We start from the raw sequence: 23,452 nt of genomic DNA on the forward strand, positions 1-23,452 counted from the left end.
TCCCAGGGTGAAAATGAAATTTCCGAAACCTTACTGCTCATCTACATGACACCACCACCACTATCTCCCAAAAGATGATTAGGCTACTGTGTAAAATGTAAGAGGAGTTCAGGGAACCAGGGAATTTTTGCATAAAAAACGTCATTTTTCGACTCTCATTTGACCCCCAGGGTGAAAATGAAAATTCCGAAACCTTACTGCACATCTACATGACACCACCAACCATCTCCCAAAAGATGATTAGGCTACTGTGTAAAATGTAAGAGGAGTTCAGGGAACCAGGGAATTTTTGCATAAAAAACGTCATTTTTTGACTCCCATTTGACCCCCAGGGTGAAAATGAAAATTCCAAACCTTACTGCACATCTACATGACACCACCAACCATCTCCCAAAAGAAAATTTGGCTACTGTGTAAAATGTAAGAGGAGTTCAGGGAACCAGGGGCTTTTTGCATAAAAAAACGTCATTTTTCGACCCCCATTTGACCCCCAGGGTGAAAATGAAAATTCCGAAACCTTACTGCACATCTACATGACACCTTCAACCATCTCCCAAAAGACAATTTGGCTACTGTGTAAAATGTAAGAGGAGTTCAGGGAACCAGGGGCTTTTTGCATAAAAAACGTCATTTTTCGACCCCCATTTGACCCCCAGGGTGAAAATTAAAATTCCAAAACCTTACTGCACATCTACATGACACCACCAACCATCTCCCAAAAGATGATTAAGCTACTGTGTAAAATGTAAGAGGAGTTTGAGAAAGAAGAGTGTGACAGACGGACGGACGGACGGACAGACATGAGTAACAACAATATACCCGAACTTTCTTTAGAAAGTGCGGGTATAATAAGTAAAGATCTTTTCACCTTTTCAAGCTTGTTACCAGAAAGAAGAAAAAAGATAATTGTGGGATATTGGGTGCCGCTGAATTAAATAACAACGAATCGCAAATTCATAAATCATAAAGGAGCAAACATCTAGCCGATTGATTTATAGGAAGGAAAACTTTGACCATATATACACTGTATGAAACAATAATGAACAAGCAGATGATTCATAAACTAGAACAAAAGATTTCTGTGTTCCAAAAAATGTTATCAGAACGGGGGATACAAACAAATACTTTTTTACCTTCTGAAAATTTCATTTTGAGAAAAGCAATGAGGCGTAAAATACTTGAAGTCTCTATATAAACCATCCAAAGAGAAAAATGTATGAAAACAAACGTAAACAAGGGCGCTTCAAAGTGGAGCATTCCCTCCAAAAGGAGCACATCTATCCCGATTTTAATTATCGTTTCCGTTATTTAGGCTTTCATTCACTTACCTACACATTCACAAGCACCTTACTATATGCCCTCCAATTTAGGAGGTGGGAATATAAAACAATGACTTAATTGGGCCAAAAATGTAGGGTTCTCTTATTTCTTTGTTTATTGCCAAATTTTCCTGCGTCAATTGAAATAACATTCGAAATAATTCCATTTAATTGAATTCAATGCAATTTTCCATCTATCGACATGAAGAAGCATTGCAGGAGCTAATGAAGATATGTCTGTTATTCTGTAAATTTGTAAAAATCAAAATGAATAGATAAAATGCTTGAAAGTGTTTATTTCATGCTTCCATTTACTCTGACTTTAGGTCTAGAAGACAAAAGGGGTTCCGTGTCCGTTCCACACCCGTTGGAGCAATTTTTGATTGATGATCCTTCATGCTGAACAAATTGCGTAGAATTTTTGATGAAGACTACCATGAGTATCACACCAGCCATACAAATAATAACGATCAGGATTGTAACAGTAGTCTGTGATAAATATCCCATGGGGCCCGTAGAATGGTTCTCTTTATTGTTTTCTGAAAAGTTTAATGATAATATCTCTGATTTGATTCTTGTAGTGTGACTAGGGATGAAGCATATTTCACGATTTGATGCAAAAACAGCGTCAATCCCTCTATCTAAGATCCAAAAGAAATTTTGAATCTTTGATTTGAATAACCAGCCTTGTAATAATTGTGCTTTAGTATTAGCATTTAATAAAATTAGGCAATAGTATATTCTCAACACTTTTGAAACGAATGTGTCGATCAAGAATCAGCAGCCTAATATTCTCCTTGAAACATAGATTTTAGTTTTATCATTACTCTCACAAGCAAATGATTGGGTAAAAGTGGTTGCAGAAATAGTGGATTATTATTACAAAGAAAAAAATTCAGCTGTTGCATACTTGCGTCCATTATGTACAATTTATCTGGTCATATAAAGTATTCCCCTACCATTCTGTGTGCTATCATTGGATAATGCACCTAATCGAACTGTAGGGCCATTGTCAATTTCTTTGTACTGATTGTATGGCCAAGTAAAATCCCCACAGGTTGGGAAGTTTTCGGGAGGTTTCTCCTGGTCAGCATGACGTCCCTCCTTGATAATCAAGGTCATTCCTTCCATTTGGTGACTTTTCATGTGACAATGCATGAACCAGTAACCTGTATAATATTTCCATGATGAATGCAGACAGCGACAATACACATTTATGCTTTTAGATAATAAACATTTAAATATATACACTTACCCGGATTATCTAGACGAAACCTTAGTACAACATAACCTTTGCGTGGCACCACAACAGTGTCTTTTAAAGGAGGATTCTTAAGATTAAGACCTGGAGCGTCCCCGCCTGCCCATTCGTCACGTGTCCAGCTCGGACTTTTGCAATTTTTCCCTGCACATTTAATGTCGGTTGTGTCATGCACAATTAATCCAGTTTCTTTGTCCACTTCCGGGTATCCAATCTTAAGGACATGAAAGTGGTGACCATGTATGTGGATAGGGTGATTTGTTCCACCATTTGTTATGTCTACAGACGATATTGGAGGAATTAATTTGAACAAATATACCACTTCTACACTTTTCTTCAACTGGTTCTACATTCTTTCAATTTCTTCTTCAAGAAACAAGCTCTCGCTGTTTTAATAATCTTATACACACTTTGACTTGTATATAAATTTACAATGTTTATATATTCTGTCTTGCGATTTTATCTAACAAGATATGTATTTGTTCTGAATATGATTCTCATTTTTACGAATAAATATAACGATAACCAGCTTACCTGTATTAACAAGAACCATCTGTACTGCCGTGTTCAGTGGCAGCTGATCGTACTTGAGGGTATGAGTACACTCACAATAAACCGCACAGTCGTGGTCCTGGCAGTCATTGAAACAGGTGCGCGCTGGAGGGTCATATGTTATCTGTGACATAAAAAATACACCCCAAATGATGAATTTAATTTTGCTATTATAATTATGTGGCCTTTTATATTGCTAAGCCACTTGTTACATATAATTGTTTCCCGTTCAATTTAAGGGCCAGAGGTTAGCTGTGATGTCAAGAATATGCTATATGAGGTATCAAATGTTCAATTTAAGGAGGCTGGATCCTATTATCAAAATTATGGATAATTTTTTAAGCATATTTTTAGAATCTATACACACTGCTTAATTAACAATTAGAACAAAAAATAAGGGTTAATGGGGCTTTTTTTTAGCGCTACGGAGCATTCAATATGACCTTTTTTGCAATTTAATTACGTCTAACTCATAAATCAATTTTTCAAAGATTTCCCTCAATTATTTTTTATCCAAATAAATTATGGGTAGAATACAGTCTTTTTTCATCTCAAATAGTCACATTAAAATTCGTGACAACGAAAAAAGTTTCAAATTACTTCGCATAGTCAATTATTTGACCTTCTTGCACTCAAAAAATTTCATTTATCTGGCGCTAAAAATTTACCAAGCAATAAAATCATTTCAAAGTAATGACATTTTTCTGAATTTAAGCAGAATAGATAAAATAATTTTATATATTCAATTAAGAAAATTAAAAGTTGGGGGTCTGTGATGCTAATTCTAAGATATTACTAAAATAGTGTAAATTGTAAGCTTAAATTGGGCTATTTTTCCACAGGACTTTCACAATATATTTCCTTTATTTGTCAAATATGATGATAGAATTCATGACAGTTGATTTAATATATAATTTAGGACCAGCATAAAAGATTTCGCTGCACAAAATAACTCTGTGTGCAGGCTGCATGTAAAAATAGGAATCCAAACTTAACAATACTGTGAATACTTCGAGAAAAAAAAGATCGCTTTCTTCTAAAAGACCTTCCGCCACAAAATATAGTTCCTCGCTTACTTCTTTCGGTATTGAATTTATTCATGGGGTTTTAATTAAATATAGTTTAACTAGGATTGTAGAACCCAAATTTATAGTACGAACAAAAAATATTATGTAGAATGTTTTTAAACAGAGACTAAGACAAAAATTTGCTCAAAAGTTAAAAAAAAACCTCTTTAATTAAAGTACAACACACACAAAATCAAGTAAATCTCTAATCAAATATTCATGTCTTCTTGTTTGATAAATGTATGCAACTACGTAATTTACTTTCTTGTCATCGGTCATTTGCAAAATTATTTTGTTAAAAACATCCTTATTGTACACACAAGTATCCCGAAATTGGTATTAAAGATGCTTGATTTACTGAGTGACAACATCTATGTATTTTTGGAGATCAAGTCTTCCAACAACCTGTCGGAATTACCATGGGCACCAGTTGCACACCTTTATTAGCAGACCTATTTTCATTTTCATATGAAGCAGAATTTATGCAGAAAGTTATACATGAGAATAAGAAAATACTTGCTGTGGCTTTCAATTCGACATTTAGATATATCGACGACGTATTATGAATTAAAAATAGTTACCATTCATACGACGATTCGGTATATCCCAGTGAACTTGAAATAAAAAATACCACAGAGTCTTACACATCTTTTTCATATTTGGATATTTTACTAGAAAAAGACGTTGATTCTAACCTAGCAACAAAACTTTCACTTCCCTTATCTATATTTAGCAATATACCCTTATCATCTGCAGATGGAGTTTATCACCTGCATATGGAGTTTATGTCTCCCAGCTGATTCGATACACAAAAGCATGCTCTACGTACGAACAATTTCTAAAAAGAGACCAATTATTAACAAATAATTAGAGGAGACAAAGGTATCAAAATTATAGTTTAAAGTCGACATAATAACCTTTTCAGCAAATACAATCGTTCCTTATTTGGAATATAAAATGACGATTTTCAATCAAATTTTTAGGCCATTATTTTCACACTGAATTGACAATGGATTTTTACATTTGCCCGATCATGACATGGAGCACAAGGCGGGTGTGACCGGTCGACAGGGGATGCTTACTATTCAATTGCACCTGATTCCACATCTGATGTTTTAGAGGTACGTGTTTGCTCTGCTCTCATTGCATACTCTTTCGATGAAATTTTGATCTTGGTTAGTGTTCCTTTTCATATTTCATGCTCAGTGTGGATATACGTCATATTTTGAGGTTGCGCCAAAAAGTCATACCATGCAGTGCTTATAAAAACACTGATAATTTAATCTTTTTCTTCAACTTTCATTCAGAAATAATCCATATATCTTGTAATTTATTCTGTAGAATTTGGCCAGCTCAGCCTCCGGATTAAAACGTAATTGAAAAATCTCGTTAAATACAATCAGAGAGTTCAAAGTTGTATCTGTAACTATTGCAACCAGCTTTTTGTATCAATTAGAGAAGTTTAGGAAAATATATCAGTAGTCTTTATACTCATCCATTTCCGTCCAGATTGAAGAAATAATCCACATGAAGGGAAATCTGACCAAACATTCGTTTATAGTGAGTTCAATTTTAGTATACGAATCTTCGTTTAAGCCTTTCGTTGTCATAAGCAAAGCGACGCTGTTTTGAAAATGAAGAATAGTTTTTATCCATTATTTGTATGCCTGCGTTTCTTGTCTTTGTTAAGTTTTTATATCTGAACACAATTCATTATGACGACCTATCAGTATTATTGTAACCTCGCACCACACAAATCGGTGGTGCAAAATAAACTAATCGAACTCTAGCATTTAATTCAAATGTTCCCTTTATATAAACACACTGATTATGCAAAATAATATAAATGTATTAAAAACATTTTACAGATATTTAAAACAATACTTATGGGCTTACCTGTGGGGGACAGGTGGGTGACTTGAACGTGTGCCCATTAATGGCTGCCATGGCAGGTCTCCCTCTTTTATCTGAAAGTTTTGATACATTTCATCGTCAGCAATAAATGATCGGGTTTTCTGAAATTAATTCTACATTTAGGATTAATTTGTTGATAATATTTTAAAAGTCAATCTGTCTCTAAAAGAAGAGATCCCCGGTTGGTATCCCAGATATTCTCCAAAATATTGTGTATTTACAGAAAATGCGGTTTTTAGTTATTTAAAGTAAAACCAAACTAGAATAGATATTATTTTTAAAAATATACATTTTTTTTTCTTTTTCAAAACAGCAATTTCCTATGTGAACGAGTAACGTTTATTGCGTTAATGACTTTTTAAATCATAATGTACATTCATGTTTATAAATTGTCTAAATTGTAGACAAAAGATGTTGAATTATGTGCCTGAACTTCAAAAAAGTGGTAACAAGTTACTAACAAAATGGACAGGCTCTGCCATATACAGGACGAGAGCAATGTCCAGCATGGCTGCCTTGGCGCAAGCCAGCTGCTGTCTACAAAACACAGATTTTTTTTTCAGAATTATTTAGTGTGACCTAGTAATTGGGGATGTTTACTCCTCCTAGGCACTTGATCCCACCTCTGGTGTTTCCAGTGCTCCTTGTTTTTGCACTGTTCATGATTCGTTTTATGTACTGAATTTATAACATTGACCAATGTTTGTATCTTCACATTTCACATTACATATTAATCTTATATTAATCTTTTAATCAATTATTCTCGGTATAGAGTAAATCTTGTAAATAAGTATTCTAGGTAAAATTAAGTGAATTTTCACAATCGCTCCTTAGGTCCTTAGGTCTTTTGTTTTTGTCCTTTAGTTCTTCCGGATTCTCACCGTGTCCTAGATGTACAGCCATGTATATACGTTTTTTACCATTTTTTACCAAAAAGGTCACATTTATAATAATTTAGACTAATTTTCATTTTCAACCCTGCTTCAATAATTTCATAGCAAAGTTTATTCAAAAAGCAGTCTCTAAATAATTAAAATGTGTCTTTAAATATGTAACCGCGCAGTACAATGCACCTTGAAATTCCTTGACGTAGTTAATATATGTAAGAAAATGCAGTAGATATTTCTGTAGATATCGTTCCTACAGCTAGAACATTAGAGGGCAAAGGTTCCATTCCTTATCATGGTGGGACTTGCTAAAACCGTATTCTGGCTTGGTCTATCACACTGATTGTTATGATTTCGCGTCATTGGGTAGGTCTCGCTGGTTGTGAGAGGGAAAAACAGGATTCTCCCAATATATACATGTAACAGTCAAAACTGTGCACCCAAAGAGTGCTGAAGTTTGAGGCTGAACTCCAAATAAAAGGTGATAACAATTTATTAACAAAAAGTGGACAGGTTCTGCCATATACCGGACGAGAGCGCTTTCCAGCGTGGCTGTTGTGGAGCAAGCCAGTCACTAACCAAAACATATAAGTTTTTCTGGACTTGATAGCATAACATAATCTTGCATTAACACATTTTAAAGATTTTTTTCAATCAATGATTTCCGATATAGAGCAAATAAATAAGTATTCTAAGTAAATTTAAGAGACACGAATGCATTGGCTTGTTATTGTCCTTTAGTTCTCCTTGATTACCGGGTACTGTGGAATCATTAGATGTTCTGGTGGCTCAATATTCTGGGAATTCGTGGGTTATCTGCATCCACTAATTTACATCTTCAACTAATTAATAATTGGGGTTCTAAGAGTCATTTTTCCTTTTGTAGATATTAGTGTATGCTCGAAATTACGTTTCCTCGGACTTATAAAATTTAGGCAATCCAGGAAAATTGTCCACCACGAATTTTAATGAATCAACAGCATAACACGACATTTCTCATTCTGTCATAGACAAGCTATATGTATGATTTATATCACAAATTTTGGACATATACACACCTACAGAATCATTCATTCCAAACTAATTTTGAGTGGATGGAGCCTTGTATTACATATGTATCTTTTATTATCACTTTTAATAAACAAGCACCTGTTTTTGAAACAACTCTACATGCAATGATATTCTGAAGAAAGAAGATAGATTATTTTTTTTTTCGAGAGAAAAAAATCCTCAAAAGAGTTTGGACTTGTATTTCATCTAAATGCTTCCAGTTAAACTTCATATTGTACTCTCTGAAGTCATGACATGGTTGATTATCTCAAGTACAGATCAATAAAAGCCGACATCAATGATTATTAATGTATATTGACATCCCCATTTGTGGTTTGTGGAATGGATTAACAATTGTGATTTGCGGAAAGCACTGTACATTAAGGAATGCCACAATAATTATATTCAATGTAATGAAAATGTTCTCATTTGGTAACAAAGTATAAAACCAGGACAAAGAAAAAGCAAAATGTCAAAGAGAGATATATAATAATATCCGAAATAAAACAATATTGTGGAGTGCAAAGTAAAAAAGAAGAAGATACGGATAAGGTTGTTCCTTAAAAATTTAATGTTTTCAAAAAGTTATTGAAATGGTTTGAATATGAGTTGAGTATATGAATGTGATAAATCATGTAAGAATACGACATGAAAAGGGATCATTCTGGAAATATGACGTCATTAAGTTGGTACATTTTTAAGTTTTTAACAAAAAAGTCTTAAAATAACTCATTTCAAGTGTTATTTTCCTTAAGCAAATAGAATCCACAGCCGTCACCCACTGCAATTTTCGGATATGTTGTGTAAAATCCTTTGAAAAATTACATTTCTGAAAATCTTTGTGGGCAATGCATGTGCTCTATATTGTCCTAGAGAAAATTCAACTGAAAAAAGATGTGTTCTGTAACTTTTAAAGAAAATACGGGAAAATGCACAAGTTCATGACGTTACAATTAGACTTTAAATGGTCATATGAGAAAAACAATTTGTAAGTTCTTACTGCATGGGATTTCAACAACTCAGAGACCATGGGTTTTAATTTATTACTTCACTTTCATTTTTTTAAGAAAAATACAGGACCAGATTCCATTGAAATTTACCTTGTCCTTTCCCTTTTAACGCCTGTTGTAATTTGATTTTCGTACATTTAAGCTAAATAATAAAAGTATTTACATAATTATAACATACTAGTAAAGTGAAAGTTGAGAAAGTCCTCCCGAATTTTCTCGCCAAATGGCAGCAGTGGAACCGCTTGTCTACTGACCATTTCTTGTGTAGACCGGAAGTCAGCTGTTGACTTGCAAAGGATATTAGCTTCAGCAGGGTACAGTCTGCAAGAGATAACGAAATACAAAATGAGGTAAAATAGATTAAAGCAATGAAACTGACATGGGAAACAGCTTCTATTTTTGAAAAAAGAAATAAGTTTTTTTTCCCTATAATAATTCATTGAATATTATTTAATATCAGCATATATTCTTAAGATGTACCCTGCAGTTCATATTTTAAGCGTAACATTTAAAATGAACTTGTTTACAACTTACTGGAAAGGACAATTAAGGACTTTGCACACTTTTTCTTTGCTACATTTATGGCGTGTCGTCTTTGGCAGTTTCTCTGGTGCGTCTTCATATCTTAGCACTGCCAAAGCCCTTCCAGGATAAATTTGGTCCTATTTATATTTCATATAATGAATTTTCAGTTGAAAAGTTTCATACAAAATACCAATTCAAAAGGTTCTTGGACAATTGTCTTTGGCATTTTGATTTTTTTTTTGTGAATTTATAATTACAATAATCCATGTCAGTATGTAAAGTTTGGTTTTGACTGTTTAAAAATCACAAAGCCACAGAAAAAACGTAATGCACAGGTTCAAATATTATAATCTTTGAAGTAATGGTTCTGGATTAGCAATGTATAAAAATTTATGATGATATATTTCATAAAGCAAATCAAAACTAAATGAAACTTAAATATGACGTAATAAAAACTACTGACTTAATTTTCTGAAAATGTTCCCATCGATTATTGAGAAAATTTCATGTAAAAGTTGTAGGAAATTAAATTAAATATATCTTTAAACATATTTTTGAAAAGGTAAGAAAAAGCAACTTCGGCCATGGAAACGGACTACATGAGTGCATCATTAAATAAATAGTTGATCAGCTGAAAACTTTTTTTATTGCCAAAAATAATTGAATCAACTGGGAATAGTATGAAAACTCTTTGTTCAATTATCAACTAATGGCAAAAATTGGCTTTCAGACAATTTTGGACAGGCTACAACGACAACTATAACACGTATGTGATGAAAAGACAAAATCTAATACTTAATTTGCAATCATTAATCTGGGCTAAGGTCGGACTGGGCCCTGTGTCATGAATGAAGATAACTCTTGAAAAAATATCATGTACTGCCTTTATATTTCCCCAGTCTTACATGTTTATAATATTATTAAATTTGGTAATAATTTAATCCTTTCGAATGAAAAAAAACCAATTAAGTTTTTTAACTTGAGAAAGTTCATTCTTAAACTGTGTATTAAATAAAAGCAATTCTTCGTATCCTTCAAAATTTCTAAAAATATGTTTGACCAATCTTGGAGTTTAATAGAAAACATAACATTTGCACGATAGTAGATAAGAAATGGGCTAAAACCATCCAGTCTGGCGTTGGATGCTAGTTAATTCTATAGCATGCTTATATCCCAGAAAGTCCATCCCTTGCTTTCATAACCAATTGCTGGAAAATGACTTTTGATTGGTATTTTCAACCTTATTTTCTAAATATTGTAAATTGCTGTATTCAAAAATAAATCGGAGTCATGGCAGATTGAACTACATGTAATATTACGGTGGTGAATTCTATCGTTATTTACGTTTAATTTGCTTTTAACTTCAGTTGTTTCTGCCCGAACATAGTAGTTCCTTTTGGGGTTCCCGTCTGTTTTAACCAAGATGTCAAAGCTTTCACCGCTGGAAATGATCAATGACTGCGCAGTCTCCAACTCTACGTCATTTCCGTCGGTAGATATGACATGGATCAGGTGCTGCAAGTTAAACTCGTATTTTATGAAGGAAATATAAATTATTTGATTATTTAACTTATGAAGTATTTTCAAGAGTAATTATTAATTTACTTTTTTCATATATGCAATAATTTTTTTCTCGGAAGGTCCCTTTTTTTCTACCGTTTTTCTATTATTTCAGGTACATGAAGTAGATGGGATCTTTCCTGGTAAGGTTATCAATTAATTACTTCAAAGAACGTTAACCAAAAGAGAACATACATGTAATCATATTATTCCGTTTAAAAAACATACCTCATCAACTGAGAACCGGAATGTAAACATCATGGCAACGTTGATGATCCGGAAGCGGTAGTACTTATCAGGTTTTACCTTGAATGTCTCTATGGGAAGTTCTGGAGATAATGGTTCATACGAATCATGGGGGTAAAAGTGACCTGTTGAAGGAATTTGACATACAGTTGCACACAAAACAAATCATACTGCGATGTTTTTTTTTCTGCACAATTTACTAACGTTCAATAAATATACATTAGGTCTCAGACTCTATAACCCAATTTTGTAATTTGTAAAAGCATTGGATTTAGGTCGAATGTTGACTAGCGTTTTTGATACAAATTGTTACGCCATAATTTTTATACTGAACTGACGGATTTATCTACCAAAGACACATGGTTAATAGTTAGTGTGACAGGGGTATGCCTAATCCTCCATGGCACCTGATCCCACCTCTGAAGTTTTTAGATATCCATGACTGGTTTACTTTTGAATTATTTTTATTGTTTATTTGGACTTTTGAGCATGACTACTGTTCGTTTTCTTCATATTTCACTCAAACTTGAGCCTCAGACTCGTTCCATTGACTCCCGTTAGAGGGAGGGATAATTCTATTACATATAACTCTTAAGTTTGCTGAGGTACATGTATCATTTCTGAAAGTAATGCTCATACACACAATTCATCAAAAAATCGCATGAAAAATAAATTCACTGAAACAAAAGCCATTTATAATATATAGATATATAAGAAATGCATTTATAAATAATTAAGTAAAGTTGTTAACAACTGATCATTCCAGTGTAGCATTTCTCAATCAAATTAACATTGATTCATATGTTTAAATCTGATAGAACAAAACTAACTCGGAAAAGACATCATTTTATTTAAACACATTGATCCATTTACATGAGTTACCGTCATTTTTAACACAAACACTTCCGACAGTAGAAAGGTTATGCGCCCGCAATGTTCACATTTACCCGATTCGTAGGATGAAACAAACTATGACTGATCACAATGTACGAACAAAACAAAAACATTACCTTTTCCGTTTATGAGACCTGAGTGGAACGGCACTACTCCAATTAGTGTTCCGTCCGCGGTGTGGGTGGGATGAAAGCAGTCATTTGTGCAATCAAAATTATTTATGTACCTGGTACATAGGAAAATACCGATATAAATATGTCACAAATTCAGAAAATCATTGCAGTTTGTGGAGAAAAAAAAATTAAGTAAACCATCATGATGTAAAAAATACACAGATAAATTAAATAATTTCAAACACCTACAATGTAGAAGGAAAAATTTTCTATATACATGTACATTTTTGATTTATAAAATTATTTATTTTGTTTTTCTTTCGTTAATATCACTCAAACATAATTGCTCTGTTTTCTAAATTTCCAAAGTTATGTGTTTTTGTATATAACGAAATTTGAAGTAATGAAGAATCTGATCCTTTAAAAGGAAAAAATGCGAACAAGACGAGAAAAATGCCTATTATTCGACAAATAAAAAAATTAAAAAAATCTCAATTTCAACATAATTTTCTTTGATATTTCAATTCACATTAACGTATACTTTGTGAAAAATCTCCAACATTTGCATCAGTGTCACAAAGATTGAAATAATGTGTCTATAAAATAGCATACATACAACAAAAAGGTAGAAAAAGATCATTTCTTCATACTTCTTCACAATTTTTCCATATCAGTAGGTCTTTGCTCTACTTTTTTGGAAGATTATACTTAAAATATGCGTAAAAATTATAATTTTTGGGTAACAAAAGCATGGAGCGAAGACCCAGGACCCATGTACCTTACAAATGCACTTTTTTGACAAAACATTTCTATCTTTCAGAACAATATAAGTCCATTTAGTCAAGGGACATATCAGAAACATGATTTATGCCGCTAAATGTATTTGTCATCAGTAGTATATAGCGTAGTGGATAGTGTGATAGTTACGAAGAAATAAAATGATACTCAGGTGACTTTTATTGCTTGGATTCGAACCCTAAGAATACCACTTCTTCTTCATTATTATAGAATGAAGTTTTTTAAGTCACTAATTTCATACCTTTCAATAATAAGAACTTTAGAAACTAAATTCACAAGCTCGAAATGGCTTTTATACATTTAAATCTACATGTATTTTAGGCATTTTGCAAGCCTTTTTTGCCCCCATTGCCTGATTCTACTCACAAATGCATATTAGAAAGTTGGATTTGGACACTTTCCAAGGAGGATATGTTCCTGTTCCAATCCTGGATCATCAGGATAAAGTCGTCCTCTACTTCCGGTATGTCTAATCTCTCCTCACGTGGGAGGACGATCAAAGGTCCAGCCAAGCCGTCTGTTCTCATTGTTCCCTGATGGGCGTGGTACCAATGGGTACCACGAGGTTCAGCCTTAAACCTAAAATTTACGAAATGCAATGTTTATCCTTTATATGGTATATAAAGGAAAAATTGAAAATTAAGACACTATTAAATCTTTTACACCCTTTTTGAGAAAAAATAGTGTTCATTCATTAAGTTTGTTTTTGTGAGTATCACTGGGATATATATGTAATTGCTTAACTGTAAGAATTATATTAGGTCATCAATTTTCATAGAAAAAAAACACAAGGCGAAATACCAAAACCTTAATTAAGCAAACGGCTTGTTAGATTTCAAATTTAAGATATGATATGTTTAGCACCTGTACAAAAATGAGTTGCCAGGGCTGATTGGACACTGGGTAACCATGGGAACCCCATCCATCCATGGTGTGTTTTTCTGAGTCATTCCGTGCCAGTGAATAGTGAAAGCTTCATTAGACAAACTGTTCTTCACTAAGACTTCAATCTGTGACCAGGTAAAGATTTAATAATGATTTATAATGATTTGAAAATTAACAAAAGAAAAGGTAAACAATATTATTTTCTTGTTCAAGTTTAATTTCTAGAAACACTTGATCCTAAAATATAAAAAAAAAGATGAGGGATATACAAATTAATGTTACTTTAATTCGATATGGCACAATTCATTCCATTCACAAAACAAATAATTCTTTGAAAATATTTCATCATCCACTTTCATAAAAATAATACTTCTATTGGTCAAGGATAATTGAAGATCAATTATGAGACTACAGTATATATTATTATACTCGTTTCTTAACATATAACTGCCATGGTTTATGCACCTTTAGAATTGAAAGTGTTTTTTTTTTTTAAAGTAAATGAACTTTTGACGTTCGCAGAAATTTTGTGTAAAATGATTTTTTTGCGAAAGAAGACTAGTAACGTAAAACGGGTAATTATTTGAAGAATTTATTATCAAAAGGGGCTCAAAATATTTGCCTATCGTATTTCGATGAATTTTAATTTTATAGGAAAAATTCAGTATTTTTAAGCCCTGTATTGTTCAAAAGTTCTTGCTATTGATCAATGAAAGTCTACCAATAGTGATAACACCGAGCTTTTAGCCACGCGTGTTAGTTCCTGTGATGTGTTAATCCCAAACTGGGTAGGCCAAAAGGGAGGGTGGAGTTGCCCCCCTGGCATATTCCCAATTTAAAAAAAAATTTAAAAAATGCCCCCCCCCCCCAATCAAATAACAGGATTTTTGAGCGGAGGCAGTAAACATCTTCCAAGCCCCTTCTGTTGCTTGTAGGATTTTTTTTATGTTGCCCCCCTGCCTTTTGAGAAACGTTCCTACGTTGCTATATATATATATATATATATATATATATATATATATATATATATATATATATATATATATATATATATATATATATATATATATATATATATATATATATATATAGTTGTTTTTGTTTCTCTGTTTCCTTTGTTTTTATGACTTCTTAACTTTTTCTTTGTCCTGAGGAAGGGGCAGGTCGTCCCGAAAATTTGACAATTATTATTGTTCGTGTCGATGGTTATTTTAGTGCTTTGTATACATATATATATATATATATATATATATATATATATATATATATATATATATATATATATATATATATATATATATATATATATATATATATATATATATATATGTATGTATGTATGTATGTATGTATGTATAAGCAGAAAACTTTCTGCTTTAGATTGATTGTATAATGTTTTACGCCTCATGTTTACTTATATAGAGGCGTCACCATCACCATATACCTATACTAGGTACTCAGGGCCATTGAGTTGTGAGGAATCTTTATCGAGCCAAACCTACCGTGACCTTAATTTTGAGGTCTCATCCGAAAGACCGAGACTTTCACTTCTACTGCTGGGCGCTTGGCAAAAGAGAGGTCAATACTTAATTACGTGTTGGATTTTACGCGGTGCGGCGAACGTGAATTCACCCGAGCGTCCCGATCACAAAGCGAACGCCTTACCACCTCAGACTAGAAAAAAACTCTTTTTTTTAAATGATCAGAAATTTTGATGCTCTCTGATTGGCCCAGTCGCTCTCTCCTGAGGTGTACCTCATCAAAAGTTAATTGTAGAGTGTATTGACTATTCTTTGTCAAGTTATTATACGTATATGTCTAATAGATTACATGTACGATTCAAATAGTTTTTAAGCGAACAGCAGTTGTATATGAGTTAGTTGTCCTTTTAATGTTTATCTACATTTAATACAAGTGTTCCAAGTTCAAATCTTCTTGACAAATGCTACTTAAATATTGATGTATTTAACTTACCATTTGCCCTTCATATACAACTATAGGTGGACCCGGCATCTCCCCATTTATGCTAAACAGAAGTTTATGAGCACCATCGACGGTCAAAACTTCATCCAGTTCTTAAAGAAGAAGAAGAAAAAAACTATTAGTTTTAAATACGCATTGATATTGATGATTGATTATTGCCACCTTAAATGACTTTGTTAGTGCTGTTTGATTGTATGGATCTTTTTCATAAGGATTGTTTTATCTATTTGTAACATGATTGATGTATTTTTTTTAGCGAAAATATTTTTTTTTAATTTTGCTTCCAAGTAAGAGTTTTTAGAGCTTGACATTTGCTGTCATGGTATCAATATTTCATTAAACGTGTCAAGAATACACGTTAAGGAATTGATTGATCATAGTCTAAAGTCCGTTTGAACAATACAAACTGAGCGCAGAGCCAACACGGACCACTGAAAACAGGTGGAATCATGTGCCATAATAGAGTAAGCATTCCCTGCCGACCAGTCACATTTGCCGCGTGTCCCTTGTCACGATCGGGTGAACGGAAACACCCGTAGGGATTCAGTGTGAAAATAATGGCCTAACATTTTGTCTGCAGGACGTCAATCAACATTCGACTTAATGACAGATTAGTATTACAAATTAAGTCATAGTACCAAACATAGATTGTGCGAAGTGATGACTTTAAGTGAGATTGTTGATCTCCGTGCAACATCAATTTATTTATCAATAGCCTGTCTCCACTGGAAATTGTATACGCTGGTAATATAGTATGTTGTCACGTAAATAAGGCAGTTTGGGATAGGAAAATTTATTTGTCATCTATGTCTTTCTCAAATAAAATATCCAAATATGAAACAGATGTATCAGACTCTGTTGTATTCTTTATTTCGAGTACATTTTGTGTGATATATAAAAAAAACTCAGGAATGGAAATGAAAATTGTTAATTGAAAACGCCATTGATATGGCTAAATATCTCAATGAAGGCAAAAGCTAGAGTCTTCTTTTTATGCAGATTTTTAATATAAATTCTGCTTCATATATATATATATATATATATATATATATATATATATATATATATATATATATATATATATATATATATATATATATATATATATATAGAAGGGTCTAAAAATAAAGGGTACAATTAGGTCCAATTGAATTGTTGGAAGACTTTGTCTCAATCTTCCTGAAAATGCATAACATTGTTTGTTAATAATTTCTTAATTTAATACATACATTCATCAAGAATCGTAAAGAAAAAAAAATCAAAGGAGAAAAAAAAATGAAGTTGCAAAATAACTTTTTTTACTGTCACCATCTTAATTGAAATAAAAGCGTTCTAAATCAAACGAATGGTCATTTTTCAACAGTTTTAACAGCTATAATTTTTTGCAGCCATACTTTTCATTATTCCAAAAAATCTTAAACGCATTTTAAATACATCAACTTATTCCAGTTGGAAAGAATTTAGACACCTATAAATAAAGGGTAAACCGACTTCGAATCGACGATTATTTTTGCCACCGTTACCTATATCAGTTACTTCATACATGTACAGATCCATGAGTAAAACTATTCTTTTTATGTTTGTTCGTAACATTATTTTCTTATACATGACGTTTCTATTCTAATTACATAGATTATAATATTTTTCAACGGAAAATAAAATAAATTATACTGGGAATGAAGTTTTCAAAAGCAGGAAAGCTTTTTAAAATTGTTAATATTGAAAAATTTAAGGATAAATAGCATAAACATTTTTTTCTTTTTAAAAAATAAATCAGCAATATTTGTAATAGATTATATTTATATAAATGACATGAATAATGTGTGTCTTTACGTAAGTGTGAATGTTGTTATAAGATTTTACATTTCCATAAATGTCATAAATGTCTGGAGGAATGTGTATAGATTCATGTAGAAAATGGCACAAAGTCGCATATTTCAACGCCCATGAAAATCGCCAATTTCTTAATATTTTAGGATTTATTATTGACATTATTGGCATTCAAAATATTATCAATCAGATTTTTGTTTGTTTTGTGATTCCTTAAGTTATATCAATTAAAAAGTAAATATACATGTATGTTCACACAATGCCTCTTAATTTATGGATAACTGCAGCAAATAAATGTAATGCATTTTTCACGAATACTTAAAATTCATACATTATCTACAATAAAACAACAACGAATCACTGAGGAGAATAATCACAAATGTTCCTTTTAATTTTGAAACCGTTTAAAAATAGGTCCACTTCAAGCCTTGAAATTCTTTTGGGGAATTCGAAATGAACGATTAATATGAAATTTTTAAGTCTAAAGGAAAGAATACATAGAAAGGAAAATAAAACTAAAAATGATATTGGACCAATTTTACGTTCATGTTTTATTTAAATACAGTTTAGGTCTTTGGACAAAAAGTGTACATGCAATACTTTAGCTGCTAGCATAGATGACGGGGCTATCTGTTCTTTAATCATATATACAACCAGCTTCTGCTTTGCACTTGTGAAAAAAAATATATTTAAAGAAAACTCCCGTCTCACGCGTTAAGTAATTTATAAATTAATATAATTAATATTTATGTATTTATTTATAAATTAATATAATATATTATTTAATTGATATATATCCTTATACCAAACATTAAATGTCCTGCATATTTTGGGGGACAATGGACAATCTTATATTTATAGTAAACTAGCCAGGGCCGAATTCTTGTGTCATTGATCTTAGCATGAATAATTCACATCAGACATAACGTGCTCCATGACAAATGGGAAGATTGAAACACATGCATCTTCGATCCAAGCATGACATGTGAAGTTGATTTATACATTACAAGATTTTTTTTACAAACCAAATTTTGCGTGGATTGACGTTTTTACTACTCTGACCAAAGGTCAAGGTAGGAATTAATCGTTTTTGTTATTTCTAATCGTGATTTACTTTGAAATTGTCCTTAGTGCCACATATCTTTTGTACAGTCTTAAGTACAAATTAAGATTTTTATTTTAATTAAAGAAGTAAAGAAATTTAAATAGCACAATGTAGGTGGGTAGTAAATATAGATATTTAATTCCGAAGTCTCATTTAATATCTGAATATACCTTAGTTTTGGAACACGTTAAAAAATATTTTTAAAAAAACTGATCATGAATTTGTTTATATTTGTGGACCTTTTTCGGTAATAAATAATGCAAAGTTGAATTTTTAAAAAGTAAGAAATTCTATGATGTCCAAAATTGTCATTATCCTTAATCTATATTTATAGGACATTTTTGAGGAACTTTGAAAAATAAAAGGAAAATTTTGGTGTCTAAATTTATTGATTTTACGTATATTATTATACACAGATTTAGTTCGTATCTTCTTGATTTCTAAAAGAAAACGTTTTTTCTTCATGTTATCAAATATGTGTTATGAATAAAAACATTATCTACTTGAACATGCAAATATTAAGAGAGAGAGAGAGAGAGAGAGAGAGAGAGAGAGAGAGAGAGAGAGAGAGAGATTGGAGATGGGAGGGAGAGAGGGTACATACCTTGAGGAGTAAGAGGTACAAACTTCTCACTATTATATACCAATCTTCTAAGTAATGTTCCGTTCCTCAGCACAATGGGACTGGCGTACCCGTTGAAATAATGAACCATGGAGAATTTGTATTGAACGTCAAATTCAAATTTACATACATCTTCAGTTTTACTACAGGCAGGGATCACTCGATGCTTAAATCCACATAGTACAGTAACAAAACAGCAACAAAGGAGAAAACATTGTAGCACATAAGCAATGCCGAATTCCATTGTCTTTGTAAATGGACCTTAATGCAACTTTACCGACCCCCAGATCTAAGTTTAGTTTGATAACAGTGAAGTTAAACCGTTTTTCAATTAGTTGATTACATCCATTTACAAAACGTTCAGAGACTCGCTGTACATGTACTTGTGATATTTCTTCTACATGTACCAGCAAGAGTCTTTTATTCTGATTAGCTAAAGAAGGTAGTCACAAGACTACCGAAGTACTATTGACATTGTCTTTTTTCCCACGTGGTACATACTGTAAATCTATATATGTTTGAACCGATTTATTTTTGCGAACTTGGGTCAAAATGGTATGTATTAATTTTTACTGTTCTAAATTTTGCAATTTCACATCATTGCTAAAAAAAAAAAAAAAAAAAAAAAAAAAAAAAGAAACCACAACCAAAGAATTCTAGTATTTTTCATAAATTGTGATGATATACATGCTAAATTCAAAGGTGCTGAATTTAATTAAGGAATGACTCTAATTCTTGGCCAAATTATTCGAGTATAACCTGGTTTGGGTCAGTTTACGCTTTATAATCCGCGAAGCGGATTATAAAACAGCGTAAACTGACCCAAACCAGGTTATACTCGAATAATTTGGCCAAGAATTAGAGTCATTCCTTATAATTTAATTTTAAAATCATTAAATAACTATGGGTGTAAAATTTCGTTGCTTTTTATTAGTTCAAATTTGCCGCTCAATAATACAACCGTAGTAACGGAAATACCGGAAGTGATGGGAAGCGAGGGGAGGTAAAAACTGATACATAGGCCTAGCAGCCTTGTTGTTTGTTTACATGTGGTAAGATCGAATTATTGTTTGGTACATTTATAAAATTTGGAATTTTCCATGAATCCCGAGGACTGGAAATGAGAGGATTGTATGGATACAGATGATTCAGCTGGTTGTCAGGGGGGGTGTGTCCCCATACCAAACCAGGTTATACAGAAATAATTTGTGTTCCTTTTTGGATATTAACCAATCAGAGACTAGAATACAAACACAATTAAATTATTAAGAAATAACACGATTAGACAATAGCTGTCTGAGGTTATTGAATCAATAAATAAGTAAATTGGAGGGGTGCTGTGGCCAATTGTTTGTCAAGTAAAGCCTCAATCACTACCGTTATTGTCTTCAGAGTAGTGTTAGGCCTTTTAGTATGCATACAGATGAAAGGTAAAAATGAATTTTTAAATATTTTAGTTCATTTGAGTTGAAAAATATATTACTTTAGAGCAAAATTTGCATTAGTCTGGTTCTATTTCCTTTTACTGCAAATCGTTTGTTTAAATAGTAAAGATGCTGGTAAATTTTTATAAGATAGAAAAATATTTTTACGAATGGTTATTTCCATTCTTATGTCGATACGGTATATCCCGGTGAGCTTGAAATAAAAGATACCACAGAGTCTGACACATCTGTTTCATATTTGTGTATTTTACTAGAAAAAGACGTTAATGGTAATCTAACAACCAACCTTTATGATAAACGTGATGACTTTAACTTTTCAATCGTCAACTTCCCTTATGCAGCAATATACCTTCATCACCTGCATACGGGGTTTATATCTCTCAGTTGATTCGATACGCAAGAGCATGTTCTACGTATGAACAATTTCTAAAACGAGGTAAGTTATTGACAAACAAGTTAATGAAACAAGAATATCATCAGTCGTTAAAGTCGTAATTTTGTAAGTTTTGTTGACTGTTGATTTTCTTGTTATACAGACTGAACCACCCCAGCCCCCCCCCCCCCCCCCAAAAAAAAAAAAAATTAAAAAAAAAAACTTGTGCAGTTAAATCAATATTGACTTTTGTACTTTTGTGCTACTCGGCCTGGATGTTGCCAACATAATTACATTACCACATGGTCAACGGGAAATTAATGTTGCAAGTGTTGCAGAAAAAATAGATAAACATCTACGTATTTTTCCCTGCAATAGCTGCAAAGTTAATTCTTATACTAATGAACAAAGAAATACATTTTATTGTTTATATCTTTGTCTATATATATAGTCATATAAAGTAGGATTAAGTACGTTAATTTTCTTTATTGATATGTACATCATTGTATGTTTCATTGAAGGAAGAGCCACTGCTTTGTTTAGTTTAACTGCGTTAAAGCATTGATAAATGGCCGTGGTTTTCATAAGAATAAAGATGCTATTCAATGGATGTAAATACACCTGTATCTTTCATTTAATATTTATAACTTTAAATATTGTGGGTAGATATGGGACGGCATACATATTTCTAGAGCATTTCAGACCAATATGTTATATTGATTGATTGATTGTATCTTGTTTAACGTCCCATTCGAGAATTTTTCACTCGTATAGAAACGTCACCATACACCGGTGAAGGGCGTCAAATTTAGACCTATACTCAGCACTTAGGGCCATTGAGCAGTGAGGGTTCTTTATCGTGCCAACGCCTACCGTGACACGGGACCACGGTTTTCAAGGTCTCATCCGAAAGACCCGCAACTTTCACTTCTAGTGCCAGGTGCTTCGCGAAGGAACAGTCACTACCTATGTTTACGTCTTTTTAAGGCTACCGTGACCGGTTCAATATGTTATAAAAAAATGTTTAAAATACTTCTTTCGTCTGTAAGATATGAAAACTATGAATTTTGGGAGTGTTTGATTGTTTTCAATTCAGTGCTCACGTGTAGAGGGAAATCTGAGGTGTATAATAAAGACATATAAATTATAATCAAGAAAAGCCAAAAAAGAAATATAAGAAAGCAAAACTATCACACCAGTGCTGCCAGTTTTTGATCCTTGATGCTGGCATTTTCAGCAAATCGAGCACACCTGGAAAATGTTTTTGTTTGTTTGTTTGTTGTTTAACGTCCCTCTCGAGAATTTTTCACTCATATGGAGACGCCACCACTTGCCGGGGGAGGGCTGCAAATTTATACCTATACTCGGCACTCAGGACCATTGATCAGTGAGGGATCTTTTTCGTCACGTGCCAACACCTACTGCAACACGGTACCTCGGTCTCATCTGAAGGATCGGTATCCACGTCTCGCAGTGCAATACCTGGAAAATAAAATATGAAAGGCTATGGAAATTGAATGCTGCCGGTGATTAGTTCAGCGACTATTTCACGATGGGCAAATAGCACAAATTTCACGGTACCTAGGGCTGTTTAAAAAAAATTAGGAGGCTTGTTAGTCATACTTCTATAAAGAAACAAATTTAGAGGAGTATGATAAAATAAAATATATTAACAGCTCGTGCTCTTGTTTACAAATACAAGTGTTTGATGTAAGGTTGTGAAAAATTGCCATACTAAAAAATTTCATGTACACTGTACGTTCAATTCATCAAGTTGCTATTAAGTTGGAATGGTATAAATTAGAATTGTCAAAATTATAAAGAAAACGGCATTGCAAGTGTGTCCAAGCCACTTTAAAGTTCTCTCGAAACCAGTTTTTCTTCCGCAATGAGATGACGAGATTTGACTTTATTTCCAATATTTAAAATAAAATTGTAAATATTTTTTTTTTTCAATAGCAGGGTCAAATTCATTGTAATAAAGACAAACCAGGCATAAATAAAAATAAAATG

General features: G+C 32.6%; 1 protein-coding gene across 1 annotated transcript; it reads right to left on the reverse strand.

The window, feature by feature from the left end:
- Positions 1 to 1,613: 1,613 nt before the first annotated feature.
- LOC133188761 (uncharacterized) lies at positions 1,614 to 19,865 on the reverse strand. The gene is made up of 14 exons (XM_061324249.1): positions 19,604 to 19,865; positions 16,056 to 16,156; positions 14,061 to 14,206; positions 13,563 to 13,775; positions 12,402 to 12,511; positions 11,374 to 11,516; positions 10,930 to 11,100; positions 9,595 to 9,722; positions 9,239 to 9,381; positions 6,096 to 6,166; positions 3,115 to 3,256; positions 2,575 to 2,859; positions 2,279 to 2,488; positions 1,614 to 1,858 (listed from the first exon to the last, which is right to left on the reverse strand). The coding sequence occupies exons 1-14, from the start codon at positions 19,863 to 19,865 to the stop codon at positions 1,614 to 1,616; spliced, it is 2,370 nt and encodes a 789-aa protein (XP_061180233.1).
- Positions 19,866 to 23,452: the final 3,587 nt, after the last annotated feature.

Source organism: Saccostrea echinata, unplaced genomic scaffold (assembly GCF_033153115.1).
Source record: "Saccostrea echinata isolate AGI-Se365-2 ecotype Australia unplaced genomic scaffold, CSIRO_AGI_Sech_v1 ptg000016l, whole genome shotgun sequence".
NCBI lineage: Eukaryota > Metazoa > Mollusca > Bivalvia > Ostreida > Ostreidae > Saccostrea > Saccostrea echinata.

Coding starts and splice junctions, on each gene's coding strand:
- LOC133188761 (XM_061324249.1), bottom strand. CDS start 19,865: ATGGAATTCGGCATTGCTTATGTGCTACAATGTTTTCTCCTTTGTTGC. Junction 14,207..16,055: donor TTGTATATGAAGGGCAAATG/GTAAGTTAAATA, acceptor ACCTGGTCACAG/ATTGAAGTCTTAGTGAAGAA. Junction 2,860..3,114: donor GATGGTTCTTGTTAATACAG/GTAAGCTGGTTA, acceptor TATCGTCTGTAG/ACATAACAAATGGTGGAACA.